Below are 20,842 nucleotides of genomic sequence, written 5' to 3'. Positions count from 1 at the left end.
TAATCAATAACAAAACAGTAATTAAGAAAGTCTGCTCTCACCTTTACTATAGCTTACCTAGATTCTTCCAATGGATGTTGAACAGTAAGCAGTCGAGGGTGTCGAAGCCTCGTTAGCTGTTGAACACCTCGTTTTAAAGAATCAATAATTTGATCCTTTTCAAATTTTTGATACTTGTCTATTAGCTTCTTATCAAACACAAAAACAGCCACTTCCTAGAAATAACCAATGAAATTCACTCAGTACATAACATATCCAAAAAATAAAACCTATATAAAATTAGGTACATGCATACTTTTAAAAAAATCAACAGTACAATCCTACCAGTGCAAGAAGCACTACAATATATATCTACAGCTACACATTGTCCTTATTCTGTCCCAGCCATTTTCATCATGACTGTATAGAATTTCTGGAATATGTGTTTTAAGAATTACTGTGCTCCAAACCTTACAAACTACTGCATAAACTACAATCATTTTCTACAGAATTATAGAACAGTAGGCTAACAAGATAGAAATCAGCTTGATTTTTAGGTAAACAAAAGCATTTATATTAACTATAAATAAATAAAATATTCTGATGGTACTCACTAATTTGCATTAAGAGATGTTTCATTAAACTACACTCTTTCTCAAAGTTCTGTTCCAAACAAGTATGTTCCATACTGAAGTACACTCATAAGAGAGAACTGGTGGTGAATAACATCTGAGATCAATTAACCTGATCATTCCCATGATACTTCAGACATGGGACCCCCAATACAGGAACGACGTGGAGCGCTTGGAGTGAGTCCAGAGGAGGGCCACTAAGATGATCAGAGGGCTGGAGCAACTCTCCTGTGAGGAAAGGTTGAGGAAACTGGGCTTATTTAGCGTGGAAAAGAAAAGGGGCCGGGGAGACCTCATTACGGCCTTCCAATCTTTGAAAGGAGCATGCAAACTAGGGAGAAAACAACTGTTCACATGGGTGGACAGCGATAGGACAAGGGAGAATGGTCTTAAACTGAGACAGGGGAGGTTTAGGTCAGATATTAGTAGGAAGCTTTTCACATAGAAGGTGGTGAAGCACTGGCACAGGTTGCCCAAGGAGGCTGTGGATGCCCCATCCCTGGAGGCATTCAAGGCCAGGCTGGATGTGGCTCTGGGCAGCCTGGTCTGCTGGTTGGTGACCCTGCACAGAGCAGGGGGTTGAAACCAGATGATCATTGTGGTGCTTTTCAACCCAGGCCATTCTATGATTCTATCATAACACATTAAGCATAGTAAAAAATTCCTGAATGTGTAAAATAAGCCCCAGAAACGTAGCAAATGTTAAAAGAGAAGAAATAGATTTTCCAATGAACCTCTGCAAATGGAGTAGGAGAAAACTAAGGAATTTAAATGAAACTTCAAAATTACAGAGGTGGATATGAAATTAAAAAGAAAACAAAACACAGAAACAACAAAGAAAGAAAAATCAACAACTGGTCATATCCATCATAGAAGCTACTAAAGACAAATAAATCAGTTGGAAAGAAAGTACACTTGCACCCATTCTTAACTAGCCAAACACCCTATAAACATAAAAAAGTATTTCCCAAATCTTAGGAAAGCAGATAGTAGTAGTGAAAAGTCAAAATTAGAAAGCAAGCCCTACTCTATTCTCAAGTGGGGAAAAAAAAAAAAAAAAGTATTGCTGATTTCTATCAACAAAGGCCATGACCAAGAGAAAGAAAATAAATAGTGCAACCACACTTGCTGATTCTCAGTAAGCTGTGCTCCATCGTTTCCATTCTAAGCTCCTGATGTACTCTGCTTACAACAACAGAAGGCAATCAGGCCACCCAGTCACGTTACGCTTTCTTTTTTGCCACTGAGAGGAGGGCAAGCCACACAAAGACTGCAGAAGCACTAAGTGTGTTGCTAAAGATGCAAACACAACTATAAGGCATTCCTAAATAAAAACTCTTAGGAGCTGTGAAAATGTAACGATGCAACAGCATCAATTCATCTTCCCTATTTCACTGCATGTTGAGGAAAGATGTTAATAATATAGAAAACAACCAAACACTGTAGTGGTGGACATGAGAGAAACTCTTTTCAGGAAATTCAGAATAGTGTACAGTAGTAACAGCAGAGATCTAGCACAGGACAACACGGAAGGAAGAAAAACCCACAGAATGCTGAATGACTGCAGCTGGCCACCTACCCAATGATTCGAATGATGTGGTGCTCTTGTGCAAAAGATTTAATGTGATCATGTTCTTAAAGATTAAGCCGTAAACAAAATCAAAGGAGCACTTGATTTTAGAAATCTTGTTTGCTTTGCCTTTCATATGTCTTCTCTATTTTACCCAAATGCACTCACATTTTTTTTTAATGAATAATTAAATGCCACTCAATATGAAAACACATGATGTTTTACCAAAGCCTCCCACCGTGCAAAGCAAAATAGTCTCTGAATTACAATACTGGAAAGCATTCCAGTGTTACACTGGTCTTTTGCCAGAAAAGATTTTCCTACAGACTTTTTTTTCTTTTTTTTTCTAAGTTAGACAATGTTTCTCTACAATGTTAACTCTACTTCCCAATCAGGTTGTTCCAGTCACAAAGGTGCTATATTATGCCAGAAGAACATCAGCACATTCAGACTACGTAAGCAACTCCATAATGGGCAGAAATAAATACTATAAAATAAGCAATGTGTTGCTTCATGTAACATGATATATGAAATAAAAGAATACTATCATATATATCTGCTGTCACTGGTGATTGAAGCTTTAAATTTTTGTATATGTCATAGAATTAAAATAAGAATCAAATCAATTCACATTTGAAATTTTAACTTCAGCTGCTGACTTCCATTTGTTCTGGGAAACAAACTGCTGATGCAATACTGACAGTCCAATTTAGCTAGTTTACATGGCTACAATGACTTAAATTACTACTTGTGTTGTAAAATAACAAGAAGGGCAATTAAGCTTTACATCCTCTTTGTTTGATCACTACACACATTTACTGTAAACAAACAAACATGCTAAGTGCTCGTAGCTCCAAGTTAGATACACTTTTGCAACGCAGGAATTGCATGCAGCACGACAGAAGCGACTGCAACTACCTCCTCCATAGTGCCCAACCAACCTTCTAAAGGGCCCGTGCAAAAGAAATACAAAGGAATGCTAAAGAACAGACCCAGCAGAACAGAGTGTTTCGTCCTGATGACTTTTGCAATATTAAGCTGAATGTTGACATGATGTTACCTACCTGGCAATAATAATAATGAATGGTAATTGCCAGCTAAAATTCTCTGCAATACAACTGTTGCTGTACTTTTAATGACTGATGATGGCATACAAATGTGCAGGTGTTAGTCAAGGTTTATAGAGAGAATGAGGTTCAAATATGGTAACATCTGAACTAACACCCTTTAAAATCAACAGTCAGACACCCATTTCAAAGGCTTGGAAAATAAACAACACACAACCTACTCACAGGAATGGATTTCCATATACTGTCAGTTGGGCAGTGAAAGAAATTACAACACTCCATATCCTCAAAGCTATGCCCACTACAGGTCACTTGCTTATGGAACATGGAGATTGTATAAAACCTATCAAAACTTTCAATATTGTTACTGCACTGCATAATTGATTAACACCAAAAACCAACACAAAACAAACACAAATTCAGCACATTTGATAAATTCAGTAAATACTATGATAAAATCCTGTCATGGCTAGACAGATGCATGAGAAACATGGTACAACATATGATGAACATTATGCAGATTCTGACACAGATCACACAATTCCCACACAGTATTCATTCTGCATACTGTACTTCTCCACCAGCTACCATTTGACAGGCTGTATACATGCTTACAGAAGTTACTCTGACTATCTCTTTTGGCACATTTACAGCAAGCTGATTCATTCTACAAGTGACTTTATATTACTTCAGCATCAAGTTTAACTGCATCTTCTACGTAATCAAAGAATATTCTATTTTCTCGCCAAGTTTTAAAAAAGATATTTCGTATTTCCCCCAATCAATAAAATCATGTTCTATAACACCAGCTTTTAAACTCTGTTTCTCATAGGTTCATAGAATCGATTGAGTTGGAATGACCTTAAAGATCATCTAGTTCCAATCTTCTTTCCCCTTGCAGGGATGCTATGCACCAGACCGGGCTGCCAGAGCTCCACCCAACCTGGCCTTAAATGCCTCCAAGGATGGGGCATACACAATTTCCCTGGGCAGCCTGTGCCTCACCATCCTCTGAGTGAAAGATATCTCCCAGTATTTAATCTCAGTATCTCCTCTTTTAGTTTATAACCATTCCCCCTAGTCCCATCACTATCAGACTGTGATAAAAAGAGGGGAGACTGACTTATAAAGTTCATTTTAAATATTGGAAGACCAAAATGAGCTATCCCTGGAGTCTTCCCCAAGCTGAACAAGCCCAGATCCCTCAAATTTTCTTCACAGGAGAGGTGCTTCAGCCCTCTGATCTTCTTTGTGCCCCTCCTCTGGACCCGTTCTAACAGCTCCACATCTTTCTTGTGTTGGGGGGCCCCAGACCTGGACACAGCACTCCAGATAGGGCCACACAAGGGCAGAATAAAGGGGAACAATCCCTTCCCTTGCCCTGCTGGCCACCCTTCTTTTGATGCAAACTAGGATACTGTTGGCCTTCTGGGCTGAAAGCATGCACTGCTGGCTCATGTCTAGCTTTCTGTGCACCAGAACCCCAAGTCCTTCTCCACAGGGCTGCTCTCAAGGAGTTCTTCCATTCTGTAGTTGTGACTGGGATTGTCCCAGTCCAAGTGCAACACCTTGCACTTGGCCTTGTTAAACTTCATTAGGCTCACATGGACCCACAGGCCTCTCTGGCAGGCATCCTTTTCTTCTGTTGTATCAACTACACCACTCCGCTTGGTGGTCCATCCCCAACTTGCTGAAAGTGTAATCAATCCCACCATCTCTGTCATTACTAAAGTCAAACCTTCTTCCAAAGTCACAGTCCCACTTTTATCTATATGCGCAGCTTCCAGTGAAGCAAAAGTACATGTACTAGTGCTCTAAACTGTAACACCTTAAGACAGAGTTACTTCTCTGGCAACAATACTGATCTGAAAGTTGCACAATGGAGACAGGATTCTCTTCCCCCACACCCTCCTCCAGTATGCAATGCCTGTCTGCCACTGTATCTCACTTCTTAACAACATTTCTAACCCTTCAATTCATGTGTCAAAGCTGAACAAAAAAATCACAGCCTGTTTTGCTGAGATCAAATAATGGCATGGTTCATGATCTTTTAACACTGTAAAAAGCCAGTGTAATTATGTCCCAAAACTGCAAAGTAAAAACTAATCTGGAGAAATGAACCATGTTAAAACAAACAAACAAACCTCACCGTTCTTGTCAGGTTAGTTAACTCAAATCAGTTCTTGATCTTGTTCTCAAGTTGTGTGCTATGACTACTGAACCATTTTTTTCTCCAGCAGCAAAGCTCACTTAAGTAGCTGATAACATCATACTTAAATCATTTAGGGGTCTTCAATTTTTACACTCTCAGCATTTGTCAGCACAGCTGGATTTTCCTTTTGAATATCACCAAGTGATACCTACCAGTCTGTTATTTAACACTTACAAACATAAGTTGTTACTTGACAACTCACCTGCTTTGTCGATTTTTTAGTTCCATTAAATATCTTCCAGGCAAGACCGTTACCACCACTGGCAATATGTCGACCTACATCAAATTCCCTGGTAACGGGATTTCCCATGACCGCACTGGTGACATCGGCTGTTACCTTTGTAACAGTGCTCTTCAACTTATTCAGCATGGACTCCATTGTGTCAGCTGTACACCAACGTACTATCCTAAAAAGACAAGAAAAAAAGCTTCACAGTCTTTTAGAAATACAATAAACAACGACAAATGTCGAAAATAATATTAAGGTCATCTGATCAAAGATCCGTGGAATACTGGAGGCCTGGGCTGTATGTCCTTGCTACTCCTCCTCAGAAACTGCTGAACTTGTTGATGACTCTTCATAGGATCTATCGAAGCAACTGAGGACTGAAAAACTCAACCACTTATTGAAAAAACAGGTGATTGAATCAATTAGACTGCTCCTGTGAAAGGAAAGGTTCACAACTTCTGTATTAATATCAATCAGCAGAACCAAAGGTGAATGAAAGCGGAATCCATCAATTCAGTGTTCGTGGAATTAGACATTTTCTGAGGGAAAATACTGCTCAGACCAGAGGGCCAGCAAAAGAATGATTTCTATTATGCACAAGACAATTGAAAAAAAATCAAACTGTTCTTTCCCACATCGTGACTAACAAAACACAAGCTCAAAATTCAGTACTTTACTCATTAGAATTGCTGACATTATTTGTCTGACCTGAGCATTCGGGAGGTGATCAGCTGCTGTGAAAGTAGGAAACAAGAAACTGCCTTTTTATGCTTTTTTCAACAAAATTGTACATGTAAGTTTATTAGCATAACATTTGCAAATTTGAGAGCTAAACAACTGTGGCTCCTTACAGTGTATTTCACTTTCCTCTTCCTCTACTGCATACTTACACAGTTTCCTAAGTTGACATGATTAGTTCAAAAAAATCTGATTTCTCTTTTCTGCCAGAGAAAAGTTTGAAGGATATACCACATTTATACAATTGCCTCTCTGATAATGGATATATAAGAAAGAATGCAGACAAGAAAGAAATAGTGAAAGAGAGAGACAGGCATTCATCTTCTTTATCGGTATATGCACAGACAAAGAGAAAACACAAAGAGAAATGATCTCCTGGAATCAGTATCATACAGCATATTTTGAAGAAATATTGAAGAATATTTCTTCATTCTTCCTTTCATATAAGGTATGAAGAATACTAATGTCTTCAACTTGTAGAATAAACCTATGATAACACATTAGCAAATACACTGAAACACAGCCTTATTTGTTATATATTCAATTTATTGGATTATAATTTATGCAAAACTACCTTGAAAAATAGCAATGTCACTGCTAAGCAAATGGAAGAGATCAGAGTCAGCTGTGATAAAGCTGTTTTCCAAGTCATGGTAACGAGGACAAAATAAGCAGAAGTAACAGGTAATCCAGGGAGCACTGGGGCCAATCAGCCCCAACGTCCACCTGATCTATTTGAACAAACTAAAGCTTTTCCCACTGCTCAGGTATCACAGGGCACTGTTCTACACAGAGAACAATGGAGTCTAATCAGATATGCATTTTTTGTAACACTTCCCATATTCAAGGCAGAGATGGAGCTTGTTTCTTCTCCATGGTTCCTCAGTCTCATAAATCTGTAGCAATTTATCTCTGGCATCTGTGTATTTCAGTCCAACTTGACTGAAATTGACCACACTATTCAGACACGCAATCTTTCTCCCCCTTTCCCAAAAGAGAAAATTAACACAGTAGGCAAATTTTCTCTTAAAAGAAGAAAAAAAGAGTAACTGAAGAATTCATTCCAGTGAAGATGTATTTTTAAGCAAATCTAGATCTTAGCCCAGTGCTGGAAGCATCACAGCTATGTTGCCTTATATTGATTACAGTTGCAGTTACATCCCATTTTCAGCATGACTCCACAGTGAAATGTAGAAACATGCTCCTGCTGTGACTCAATAAATGTTTCTCCAGCAGCCACATCAGATGAGCAACACAACTTTGCACTTCTAAAGAGAGTACCAAAATCAAAAATTCAAGAAAATGTTCTATATAAAAAAGAGGTATTAGTATTAAAAAAAAAAAAAAAAAGGCATCAGCTGCACAGATCTCAATCTCACACTCAGCTTTAAAACAGGAAGTAGCAGTTTTGGCTCCATCAGGACCACTCAGGAGCAGAAGCAGATATGATGCATATGCAGGATGAAGAAGGTCTAAATTATGGGGACCAGAAACTTTAGATAATGAGGCACTGAGACTGAATAGTCTAAGTCCAATGAGATAAGAATAATTATGTACTTGCTTAGTATGTATTGTTCTATTGAGAACATCTGAAAATAAACCAGGAAACACAGAATTCCTTTATTAAATTATACTACTATTTATAAGTGACATTTTATAGCAATACATCAACTTTATCAGTTATGCTATGGACAAACTCATGCAATTCTTAACTATGCAGCCCAAGATCAAACAGTTATTAGACACTGTCCAAAATTCCTTTATAAATGAACTTTTTACTAACCTGATGAATAAGTGGAAATAAGGATCACAGAATATTCTGAACACGGTGATAGGAATCTCTAGAATATTTTTTGCAGCTATGTCACAGGACAAACTCTCTATATTAAAGAACTATAAAACCAATCTTAACGAGTTTAAAATAACCACAAATCTCATCTACTTGCTGTTCAATTTTGTGCTATTTGTATTCTGTTTCATTCACTCCCCACTGACAAGTCTTCCATAGCATCAGTGCAACACATTCTTCTGTTGCAAAACTGGAGAGAAGTTCCACAGATTTACTTGCAGAGATAAGATGAAGAAAATGTGTGCATGTGCATGCTCACATTCCTTTGTATAAACCTGAAAGAGAGCTTCTCCAGTCAGACAGTGGAAAAAATGGTGCAGCATTCATTAATTCAGAACTGCCCTCTACTGTGGGTGACAGATTAACTATAGTGAGAAGGCTAGAAAAGCCAGAAGGTGAAGATGCCCATAACATCCAGGTGTCTGAAGGGTCAGGATTTAAACAGCAGTCCTAGCAGGCCCTGTCCAACCTGTTCATCTCCAGTTTGACAGTACACAAATTACTGATTTGTTCAGCTAAGGAAAAGGAGTACTGAGAAATGTACTCCTCAGTAAACAGTTTTGGCTTTAAGTCTATCAAAAACTATTTATACATTTGTAGAAATCCTCATGTCAACATTTGGACTGCGTTCTAAAAGAAACCTTTTTTCTTTTTTGGCTCTGTAAAAACAATTGTTATTATTGATTTCAATAAAAACATTTACATCAGCGAGAACAGCATACTTTGAAAATCCTTGAGGAAAAAAAACCCAAACATTCCGCTTTCAGAAATACCACAAATCTTAATGTTATTGACCATACCTGAAACGTGTAACTTCAGTTCTCAACTGCAGGAAACTGTTCAACTGTTCGGTTATTCTAAGACTGAATTACTACTTACAGCAGAATTAACAGCCACAGGGCAACAAAGCAAGCGTGCTACCCAGAATGACAATTTCAGCTCAAATTAAAAGGTAGCAAATGGGAAAAGTACAAGATCTTATGAGTAATAGTGCACAGACAAGCAACACAGGACATGTAATTACGCTCAAAAACTTTGCTTTCCTTCTGTTTGAACCGGAAGGATTATTTATAACAAGTCGATGACAGCAAGCGCTTGGTAGCTACACCAAGTCTACAGAATCTGGAACCAATCCTAAAAGGAAACACAGCATTTGCTTAGGACATCGTTTTCATGAAGTCCCCTCATAAGTGCCAGGTGGTCTTTGTGCTAATAAACATCAGCAGAAAGATGGTGACAACCCAGCAGAAAGGTGACAACCCTGCCACTGTGTGAGGGGAGCAGTAACAGCCCTCACAGCAACAAGAAATGAATCAAAACAGTGAAAAGGTTGAAATAAAATCCAAAATAAATCCTCAGAGTAAAGTCACCTTCACGGCTTTGTTGGTTTGTTTTTTGTTTTTTCTTTTTCTTCTTCTAGCATTTTGGCACTGAACTGCAGCTGAAACCTTAACAAGAACTGACGGCAGACGGTCGTGCCGGTCCCTCGTTAACAGGAGAGCCCCGACCTGAACAACGGCCGCACAACGGCCTCCCGCGGGCCGGCCCTCCGCCCCACCATGTCACTGTTATCTACAGTCAGAACGGACCCGCAGCGGAACCCCTCCCCGCAGCTGCCCCCGGGCGGCAGTGTTTGCACTCCGGCCCTACGGCCCCTCCCGCCCCGCAGCCCGGACGCTCCCCCTCCCCCCCTTCGTGCCCGAACACCGCTCCCGGGCCGCGCACCCGCAGCCCGCGTAGCAGCGTTAGGCCCCGGGTGGCCCCGCGGGGCCGGGCCGCGCCTCTCACCTGAGCTCGGGGCGAACCGCCGGCGAGGGACCCGGCCGCCCGTCGCCCTGTGGGTCCGGAGGACCGGCTGTCAGCTAGCTCTGCCGCTGGCTCCGTCCCGACCCGCTCCGGCTACTCCATGGCGAGAGCCACGGCGCCGGGAGAGGGGCGGCCTGTGTGCGGCTCACTTCCGCCCCGCAGGGGCAGGGCCGAGGCAGCGGCGGAGGGCGGGAAGTGATGCGCGCGGCCGCTTCCGTTATGGCGGCTCGTTCGGCTCCGTGCCTCGGGAGGCTCCTCGGGCGGCGTGTGAGGGGCCGCTCGTGCAGTGACACCTTCCTCTATTTTTGTAAAATTGGGTACGGTTGCTGTAGGGCTTACGTATCAAGAGGGAGGACTGCTGTCACGCAGTAAAAATACCTTTAAAATGTGAAAGCAAAGCTTTATATGCTTGCCTGTAAAACTTCATATAAACGTTTTGCAAATGGTGATGGTCCTTGTCGAGCGACTCAGCTGTGGAATCGTAGAATATCTGAAGTTGGGAGGGATCACCGAGTCCAACTCTTGGCTCCACACAGCACCAACTGAAATCAAGCCGTATGTCTGAAGGCACTGTCCAGACACTTCTTGTACTACAGCAGGTTGAGGTTGTGATCACTGCTCTGGGCAGCCTGTCCCATGCCCACCGCCCTTCGGTGGAGAACCTGCCCCTAACCCCTCACCTGATCCTCCCCTGATGCAGCTCTGTGCTATTCCCTCCTTTGTTATCTACAATAGTCTGGCACAGTAGTATTAGCTTAATTTTGTTCCTGTTCATACACTGTCCTGAGTTCATATGCTGACAGATGGGTTACACGCTGCCTAAACAGGTAACCAGGCCACAGCTGCAGACTTGGTTCCCCTGAGACACAAGCCTGGCAGAGATTCCAGAAAAATTAGAAGAGGAGGTAACTTGTTTGCTCTCCTGAAAAATAAACAAAAGAAACCACAACCCACTAACCCCCAGCCTCTTTTTAAGAAGGAAATGTTCCAATTACTTCTTCTCAAAGTCTATGCATATTACCAACAGCAGAGGTCATATATCCATTCCCCTCATGCCTATTCACTAACGTAATCATAGCAAGACTCACATATTCATTTTCAGAATGAGCAAAGTTGAAGTAACCTTTTAATAATAGTGCAATGCCCATTCGGTTGCACGACAGTAACATTTATTTTTTTGGGAGGGGGGAATCAAATTATCCTGTGTGTTACACCAGTACTCTATTCACTATTCACTATTTTGCCTCACACTATTAAGACTTTTTGCACTAAGAACATAATGAAGCAGTCAGTAAAAATTAAGCTTGTAAAACTTTATTCTGAAAATGAACTTCTCCCAATCCAATGAAGCATAGGAAAGCTAAAACACAATCCTAACTGACAGAGAACAGCTCAGAGCTCCACTCTGAGTAAAACTGTGGAATAACAACATACCCAACTATGATACTTAAATATCAAATTTCTCTTCACATATATTGTGTCCATGTTCTTCATAATCTTCTCTAGTTACTACCAAGTCTTCAAAATCATCATTTTCAGAAATGAGCTTCCCACCTTCCCAAGAGTAAGTAATAGGGCTGAAAAAAGAACAAAACCATTGTCAATCTTGTGCAAGCTCATTTAAAATACAGTTCTTGGAAATCATGACTGCACACTTTTATTTCACCATAGCTATCAAAAATATATCAAATCAGAAAAGACTGTTCTCAGATGATTTTTTTTTTTTGACTGCTACATGAAACCATCCAGCTCCAGTCAAGTTTTAAGACAAAGTTTGAAACTTGGCCAGGGCTGACTTCCCATTTTATAATAAAATTAAGTAACTTTTGGGAGGCAGGTGTGAAGGGGGCAAGAAATAGCAATGTCTTGCTATTTTCTTTGCGTGACTATTCTTTAATATTCAAAAACATTCTCTAGTAATACTTTAAAAGGTAAAGATAATCTTTTGTATGATCAAAGACTACTTGTTTTGCCTCTACCATATATTCACTCCCTGCAAAGATGTTATTCCTTCAAGTCCCTGAAGTGCCTGCATTAAAACTGATACGTCAGCATTCATATAGTAATTATTCTTTTAAGTACTAAACTCTAATCATGCATACTTATGTATCCACTTCTCTTAATGAGACTACAGTCTTACTGATCTATTTATAACACTCACCTTGGAAACAACTACTTCTGTGCTTAACTTTATTAGGCAATATACTAGACAAGCAGATGGTCTCTAATACATTCAATTTCTCTGAAAATACAACAAATTAGAACAATTGTTCTTGAATGATTTCAGTTCACTCAAAGGGATTAATGTAATATCTTTTTAGCAGCAAAAGAAGTCCTGCCTGACAGTTTGTTCAGTACAGTTTAGGACTTACTTTTCTGGGAGAACAACAGAAACATCATAATCAGTTGGAGTAAGGCATCGCACTTCAGAATACACTCGATCTCTGAAGCCTGGAAAAAGCGTGTTTCCTCCAGTCAGGACAATGTTCTTGAAGAAGTGAGGCTGCATTTCTTCAAAATAAATAAAACCTGTAGTTAGAGACTAAGGATGGATTTAGAAACGAGATTCTTCTTCCCCGATTTTGTTATGAATTGGAAATGAGTTAAGAAATACATACAGAAGTTGTGATAATCTAGTGATCAACATCACAGTCACATTCATAGCAAAATACAACTGAGCAATCATCGTCTGTTCTTCAATTTCTAAAAATCACAACGCTGTCTTTTAATTGTCTCTTAGATTTCATGCCTACCAACACATTCTCCTTTCAAAATGAATTTTATTTTGTACTCTTAAAAACTGCACCATTTCATAGTCTCAACACCTCCATCCTTATGTGGCATCACAAAACCTATGAAAATCCTTGCAGTAGTAGTAACATTAACTACATTGATATCATCTATAACATGAAGGCACTAATATTATTTCTGTCCAACAGAGCAGTCAGACAGGTTTAGGACTCTGATGCTTAAATAACTGATTTCAGCCAGGCTGAATTTTCTTCCACTGAAGAAAAATTTATTTAAGTATATATAAGTATATTCCATCATCAGTGGCAGGTAGATCACATTGGTAATACAGCACACAGCAATCAACTGAAGCAAAAGTAGAAGCCAATCTAGGAACTACCACAAAGCTGTGCTTGCACAAGTGGGCATCTTACAGATAATCATCAGTTCTAGGCTACATGATACATGCCAAAAGACAGAACAGTTCATAAAAGCCTACCAGACATACTGAGAGCATTTAGCTTCTTATGACTCTTGGGGTGCTAAAACAAGTTTAAACTAAAATAACTTCCAAAATACTTATTAAATTATACCTTCTGGTAAATTCTGAATAGAATCAACAATGGCTTCAGGAATTCCCATCTCTTGAATACCAATATCTGAAGGATGGAAGAGTATTTCTGGAACTGCAAATCTTTCATTCGTTAGACGAAGTATTTGTTCACCAGTTTTGTATTTTCCACTTAGCACCATCTCTTCCCTTGGCTAAATTAAAGACAGAAATAGTAAACACTGCTTTAGAAAAGAAGTTATATTCTGGAGTATTCAGCTTATTTTTTTCATGTACTATAGTAGTGGTAAGCCATACATCCCACATTAAGCCATATTACCTATAAATCTTTTAATAATAACAATACATACTCTGGTATTAAATTTGAATTTATCAACTTACCAGCTGCAGATTTGCCCAATGCAAAATAAAATAAGTATGCACAAGAATGATACTTAAAGTACTGGGACTGCTTTGGAAACTGAAAACTATGGCCAACTAAAAAAAAGAACCAACCAAGCAAGGATAATACTTAAAATTGTTGTCACTAGTATGAAGATTTTTCAGGCTCTTCAGGCGCAGCTTTGATCTTTCTACTTACTGGCATGCTTAGATGAAATTCAAATAGACTTACTAACACTTACCAAAGAGAAAACCCCTTTCAGCTTTGCAAAAGGAATAATAGTGATACATGATAATTTAGAGTAGGTTTCATGACAGCACGAGCATAGCAATCTGCAAGTATTAGATAACAGGACATAAAATGCTATGCTAGAGAAACAAGTATTTCATTTTCATGTCGGCTTCCTAAAAAAATGAGTGACAAGCTGTCTGCTTTTCCTTCCTATAGCAGAGGCAAATTAGAGAACGTTCAGGTAACTGCACAGAATCCAATTTTTCTAGAAAATGTACAGATCTCAAGGTAGGCGAAACCTACCTACACCAGGAAAGGTAGCAAGAAACATCAAGTCAGCACATCAGATCACCAGGTAGCTACAGTGGTTGCAACCAAATTTAATGCAGTACTGCACTGACAGCAATCTGAAGTTTGAGGACAGCAAGTCAGTTTCTCTCAGTGATTACATTTGTACGTATACTGCAAGTTAGCATTAGCACATGTAAATTACTATAAAGGAACATGCTTCAGGAAGAATGTAAACTAAATGAATTCTTGGTTTTAAGCAGCAGTTACAAAGGGTATGAAATCTTCATGAGAACTGCAACATGATTGTATCTCAAAGCCTTCAAAAATAGATGACAACACATCTTGCCATTTTTCTACCAGAATAAGGAAAGAAGAGACGGAGCCTTTGCCACCGCTCAGTTTTCAAACCACACGCAATATTCCTACAAGAATCTGGACTAAAGATTTGATACTGCAAATTAATACACCTCAGGATACTTGGCATTTTAAAAATTTAACCCATTAATGCATAGAACAGACAGAAGTTATCACGCAGCATCAGAACAAAGAAAAGTCTTTTAAAAAACAGGAACAGCCTTGTGCAAAGGAAAACAGTCCAAAAATATTTTAAAACTCTAATGTCAATACCTTACAGAATCCTTTTTTGATTGTACTGAAGTCTGGCAAAACATAATCTACCATTACAGTATTTTCCTCTCCTTTTAATCTGAAAAATAATGTAAAATACAACAGAATAAAGAACAAGTTCTTCTAAATCTCCACATTTTTATCCTGATAATACTTCCATTGACTTAATTTGAAAATTTTCTAATTAACAGCATATTTTCATTTGTTTGTACAAATTAATTATTGAGAAGTACCAAGTTTTACACTTAATAGCACTGCATACATACTTAGCAATCTCCATGTCCTTGTAAAAGTCTTGAGACACATAACACACATCTTCTTTTACTTGATTAATTACATGTGTTTCATCCATAACGTGTAACTGCCTGTGCAGGAACAAATAGAAAAAAAACAACCTCCATATAAAATAGAACCTAAGTTTGACAACTGAATTTTTACAATTCTTCGCATTACCTGTTTGTTTTTTTTATTGGAGATGGGTTACAAGTTTTCAGTGCAGAAATCTAGCACTGTAGCACACATTTGCAACTGTCTCAGTAGATTATCACTCAGCTGTCTCAGAAAGTTTTAAGAACATGTATCATTGTGGACATACAGGTTATTTCAGCAACTTCAAAAGCCCTGGTACTGTGATGAATTAGGCTGTTAAATTTGTATAGTGGCAATTTTAAGCTCAGGACAGCAGCTAGCTGATTGTAACAGACAACAGTCCCCTTTCAACAGTATTTAATCTAAAATTCATAGAAACAATATCAAGTCTCATGCTTTACCTGTAAGAGATTATCTCCTTCAGATGGTTGGTTAACAGTTTTCCTCCAACATTAATCCTACAGAGAATAAATAATGCAAGGATTTTTGTTAACTTCAGCAGGGAGAGGGAGGTGATTGTCTCCTTCTACTCAGCTCTTGTGAGGCGCTATGTGGAGTACTGCAAACAGACCTGGGGACTCCGGTACAGGAAGGACATGGAGCTCTTGAAGCATGTCCAGAGGAGGGCCACTAAGATGATCAGAGGGCAGGAGCACCTCTACTACGAAGAAAGTTGAGGGAACTGGCTCGTTTAGCATGGAGAAGAGAAGGCTGCAGGGGGACCTCACCTCATTGTGGCCTTCCAATATTTGAAGGGAGCTTATAAACAGGAGGGGGAACGGCTGTTTATGAGGGTGCATAGTGGTACGAGAAGGGGGAATGGTTTTAAACTGAGACAGGGGAGATTTAGGTTAGATATGAGGAGGAATTTTTTCACACAGAGGGTGGTGACACACTGGAACAGGCTGCCCAAGGAGGCTGTGGATGCCCCATCCCTGGAGGCATTCAAGGCCAGGCTGGATGTGGCTCTGGGCAGCCTGGTCTGCTGGTTGGCGACCCTGCATGTAGCAGGGGGTCGAAACCAGATGATCACTGTGGTGCTTTTCAACCCAGGCCGTTCTATAATTCTATGATGATTCCATGTATAGCAAACAATTCTCAAAAATACATATATGTAATGCAGCTTACCTGATAATTGCTTCCTTTTTCTTTTTACTTCTGCAATAAGGTACAATATGTGTAAAAGAATATCCACTGTCCACAATGATACAGCACAGCTCAGATGGATTATCCCGGAAATACCTGTGCGCACTAAGAGCTCCAGCTGAAATATAGAAAGCTTACTCATGTTTACATGAACACACACTTTTAGAATTTACGCTGATATAAAAGTGCTTCAAATTTTAAATGCCAGACTTTCAAAAACTCAATACAGAACACTACAACCACACATGAACTAATTTTGATAGCGCTAAGATCACACATTGCATATTCCCACCCACCTCGCTGCTTTTTTCTTTCTCATGGATTCAAACGCTTGCTCTATTTCCTCTCCTAAGGTTCACAGAGATTAACTGCAACGTGATTGTTCAAGTCTATCTAAAGGGATATCCTATGTCTAATGATGCATTTCATGACAAGGCTGCATTTTATTTGCTAATACAAAACAAAATTAAAAAAAAAAAAAAACAAACATCTCCATTCCTAAAAGAAGAAAGTCTTCACACAAACCCTTGGTTGACTTTCTCAAATGCAATCTTATTTCAAAACATATTAACTATCTCTGACATCTTTCTCTCCTCTTAGATTTCCTTTAACTGAACTTAATGGAATGATGCTCTTAAAGAAGTAGTCTGGGAGGATGCCTAATCCAGTTTGAATACATCTACTATCACATTACTCAGAAAGGAGCCAAAATAATTCCTGCATATGCACATATACATTCATACTTATTTATTTTCAAGTTTGAACTTTCCAATGCATAAATGTGAATTAAGATGGGATATACTCACCGTTTACTCTAAGAACTGCTTGAAATTGATACTCTTCGAATAGGATTTCATTCATTGATTCTTGTATTGAACTGAAGTTAAAATAAGGTTCAGTGATAATAATATTGGTATCTACAAAATCCACCTATGAAAAATACACAAAAATTGCCATTACTTTCAGGGAGACCTCACTGTGGCCCTCCAGTATTTAAAGGGAGCTTATAAACAGGAGGAAAACAGACTTTTTACACAATCTGATAGTGATAGGACAAGGCAGAACTGTTTTATACTAAAGGGGAGATTTACATTATGTATTAGGAGGAAATTATTTACTCGGAGGGTGGTAAGGCACTGCAGCACATTGCTAAGAGAATGCTGCAACCCTGGAATTGTTCAAGGCCAGGCTGGATGAGGTCATGGGCAGCCCCAGCTGGTGAGTGGCAGTCCTGCACATAGCAGGGAATTGGAACCATATCATCTTTAAGTCCCTTCTGACCTAAGCCATTCTGTGATTTTATGCTACATCATACAGCAGTTGAAAACTACGTAAATTTAGACACATGATTATAATTTGCCATATCCGTTAGCAGAAACTAGGCTTCTGAAGTTCTACTTTTATTTTTTCTTTTTAGGGAATTTATGAGCAGTGATGAATCTTAACACATTAATGGGTTAAAATATAATAGAAGGGAGCACCTTCATTATGTACTCTGCTCCCTTTACATTATAATGCAGCATTTTAAAGAGATATGCATAAAAAACACTACAATACTCAAGTAAGATACTACCAACTACAGAAAAGCATCTCTTCAACAGCTCAGCATTTAATCAAGATGAAATTCCACACCAACTAGTGAACTCTAACCAAACCAGCAAAAGATCCTGGACTTTCTACATTTACTGATTTCTTGAGTGTAACTACAAAAACTTGACAAAGGTTTTTTCCACCATGCCTTGATATGGCCCTTATTTCTCTAAGGCCTTTACTCACAAAAACGGATTTAAAAAATGAAAAATTCTTCCTGGAATTGTGAGTGACTGGAATTCTAGGTCCAAAATTTAAATGAAAACTAAATATGAAAATCCAGTAGTATGTATTTTTAAGCCCAGAAACTAAACATTTTGGGACATTATTTTCATTCCGAGTAAAATTCTGCCCTCCTAGGTATCACAAAAATAAAAACATCCCAAGTTTCAGCTTAAATAACAATACAGCATTTTTTACAAGAAAAAACAGAAGAACAGCCTTACTGCACCTCTTGAGCTAAATCTAGTTTGTGTCACAAATAATAAAAATTACATTTCAGATCTTTGTATTTTACTCATTCAGTTGGCAGAAAACTGTTAGCCAAAGATATAGTCAGTTTTGGCCCGCTGACCTAGTGCATCACTCTCCTTCATATCAACAGCTCCTTAGTCTCTAAATCACACTTTATCTGCCTAAAATCTTTTTTTTTTCTTTTTTTTTTTCTAACTTGGACTCTTAATTAGATTGACATGAATTTAACATTAACATGCACAGATTGTACTCAGTATGGAGATACACAAAACTCAAAGTGTCAAATGTTTTTCAAACTCCTAATCCAAAGTTCAAAGTCGTAATTTTCCTCATTAAACCAATAACAAATTAAAAAATCCCTGTGATTTCTAATAGAAGTCATTTTCAGGGAGAAAACTAAGCTCATCAGTTTTACTTAATAGTTGTTGTCTTTATGGTAAATCTCTCAGTTAGGATGTAACCTACAGAAATTGATAATTAAACAAACAAAAGAGGGTCTTACTTGATACATTTCTTTTCCAAAAAGATAATCCCAAACCTGTCTCTGGACATCCCAGTTTACCAAATAACCCTGCATAAGTTTGGGAAAAAAAAAAAAAAAAAAAAAATCAATTACAAAATACATTTACATCTAACGCAACCATTAGAAAGAAATACTTAGAAAATACAATTTTACTTTATTTTTTAAAAACAATTACCAGAGCTCTAAAAATCTCAAAAAACCACGATAGGCTAGCAGCACAAATGGAGATTTGAGAGTGGAGATTTCTAATTTCTTACAATTCTATGCCAAGGAATAAACATTACACAAAAACAAGGAATGTTACTATCACCTTCCATTGATACATTAACTACTACCTTAAAAAAAGAAGGTAGGTTTCTATACGCATTATTCTCTTTGATAGATGAGAATACACTGTTGAGATGGGATGTCTGTAATACCGGGCTATACCCTGCACCTGCAGCCTGTTGTGTGAAATATGTTCCATTAAACACTAATTCGCATCGGCTGTAATTCCAGGTTGGGGTTAACTTACTTTCTGAAAAGGGAGAATGTAGAAGAGGCCAGAGGGGTCTTTGATTTCATCTAGTTGATTTGCTGTGAAGGTTTTCAAGCGTGCAGTCTTGGATCTGAACTGGCAGTTGGGAATGACGCTGGAAGAAACACAGGCATTTCCTACACATCACAGCTTAAGACACGAGCTGCCCTTCTGTATCACTTTCACAACAGCGTGCTTTTAATGATGTATTTGCAGCCACGCCTCTTTTTTTTAAGCTATTTATCGATATAGGCTACTGAGAAAATATTGCAGCTGCTACAGAGACGAGGCGCAGGCTGCCCATAGTGCTGCGGGTGCTCCATCCCTGAAGGCGCTCAGGGCCAGGCCGGACAGGGCGCTGGGCAGACCCGAACAGGTTGCGGCAGCCCGCCCACGGCTGGAGGTCGCTCCGTAAGCCCCTCAGCCCGCGGCTCGCAGCGCCCGCGCCGCTGAAGGAAGGCGGAAGAGGCGTGGCCAGCACGCGCCGCAGGGGCGGTGCCCACAGCGGCCGCAGAGGTGGGGCGGCGGGAGCGGGCGGCGGGGAACGCGAGGGGCTGATTCGTCCACGCCGAGCTCAGCGGGGAGCGATCGGAAACGAAGGGACTGCGCCGGCGCCGACGCCGCCGCGCGGCCTCACCTGACGTGCGCGTGGCTGTAGCCGATCTTGGCGTTGTAGGCGCCGTTATCCAGCACCAGCGTCGCCATGCTCCCCACGGCGCCACGGCCGCCGCCGTCCCAGTATTGATCCGCCACCGCCGTGGATCGCTATGGTTACCATAGAGCGGAGGTGCAGCGCGCGCGCGCGCGTTGCTTGACGGGACGCAGGAGTGCCGCGGGGACCGCCTCTGCCGCCGGACGCTCGCCGCTCACGTGATGCCGGCGACGCTCGAGGAACCGCCGAGCCTGGCGATTGGTCGAGCGCCACCCGGAAGCATTCGCCACGGGAGGTGACGCGATCCGCCCGCCCAACCGTGCCCGGCAGCCCCAGTGCGCCTGCGTCGGCGTCACTCCCAACCCCGCCTTCTCCGGCTCTGCGGCGCGCCACAATGCCCCCCGGCGGCAGCCATGGGCACGGCGCTTTGCTAAATACGGGCTCCTGCTCTGTCAGTTAGTCACGATATCATTTAACGGCCTGTACTACACTCAGGGTTTTTTTTTTTTGGTCGGAAAAATCATTGGATCAGGACTCAGGCCTGTGGAGATTCACACATAGAGCTTCCTGTACAGCCTGCCTTTCAATCCTTCTCAGGTGACTTTTATTTCCCCCTGCGCAGGGCTCAGTGCAGATGCATCAAGAGAAAAGAGCTAG

At 40.1% G+C, this 20,842-nt stretch overlaps 2 protein-coding genes across 3 annotated transcripts in view; both read right to left on the bottom strand.

Moving 5' to 3' along the window:
- SCYL2 (SCY1 like pseudokinase 2) overlaps positions 1-10,197 on the bottom strand; it is a 35,564-nt gene extending 25,367 nt beyond the window's left edge. Inside the window, exons 1-3 of one of the 2 annotated variants that reach the window (XM_042815594.1) lie at positions 10,065-10,197; positions 5,663-5,867; positions 58-215 (exon numbers count right to left, since the gene is read on the bottom strand). In XM_042815594.1, the coding sequence (XP_042671528.1) occupies positions 58-215; positions 5,663-5,839 (335 nt within the window). In that variant the 5' untranslated portion in view covers positions 5,840-5,867; positions 10,065-10,197. The remainder of the gene's footprint in view (positions 1-57; positions 216-5,662; positions 5,868-10,064) is intronic. The other variant, XM_042815593.1, reaches the window with a different exon arrangement.
- Positions 10,198-11,380: 1,183 nt separating this feature from the next.
- ACTR6 (actin related protein 6) lies at positions 11,381-20,375 on the bottom strand. The gene is made up of 11 exons (XM_042816316.1): positions 20,171-20,375; positions 19,531-19,648; positions 18,996-19,064; positions 17,236-17,359; positions 16,412-16,547; positions 15,685-15,741; positions 15,181-15,279; positions 14,915-14,993; positions 13,406-13,577; positions 12,455-12,593; positions 11,381-11,659 (listed from the first exon to the last, which is right to left on the bottom strand). The coding sequence occupies exons 1-11, from the start codon at positions 20,236-20,238 to the stop codon at positions 11,530-11,532; spliced, it is 1,191 nt and encodes a 396-aa protein (XP_042672250.1). The 5' UTR covers positions 20,239-20,375; the 3' UTR covers positions 11,381-11,529.
- Between the last annotated feature and the right edge of the window lie 467 nt (positions 20,376-20,842).

Source organism: Centrocercus urophasianus, unplaced genomic scaffold (genome assembly GCF_019232065.1).
Source record: "Centrocercus urophasianus isolate 14NV4802_14NV808 unplaced genomic scaffold, USGS_Curo_1.0 seq_15, whole genome shotgun sequence".
Taxonomy (NCBI): Eukaryota; Metazoa; Chordata; class Aves; order Galliformes; family Phasianidae; genus Centrocercus; species Centrocercus urophasianus.
The sequence above is the reverse complement of the archived record's forward strand: the minus strand, read 5'-3'. Positions and strand labels throughout refer to the sequence as shown.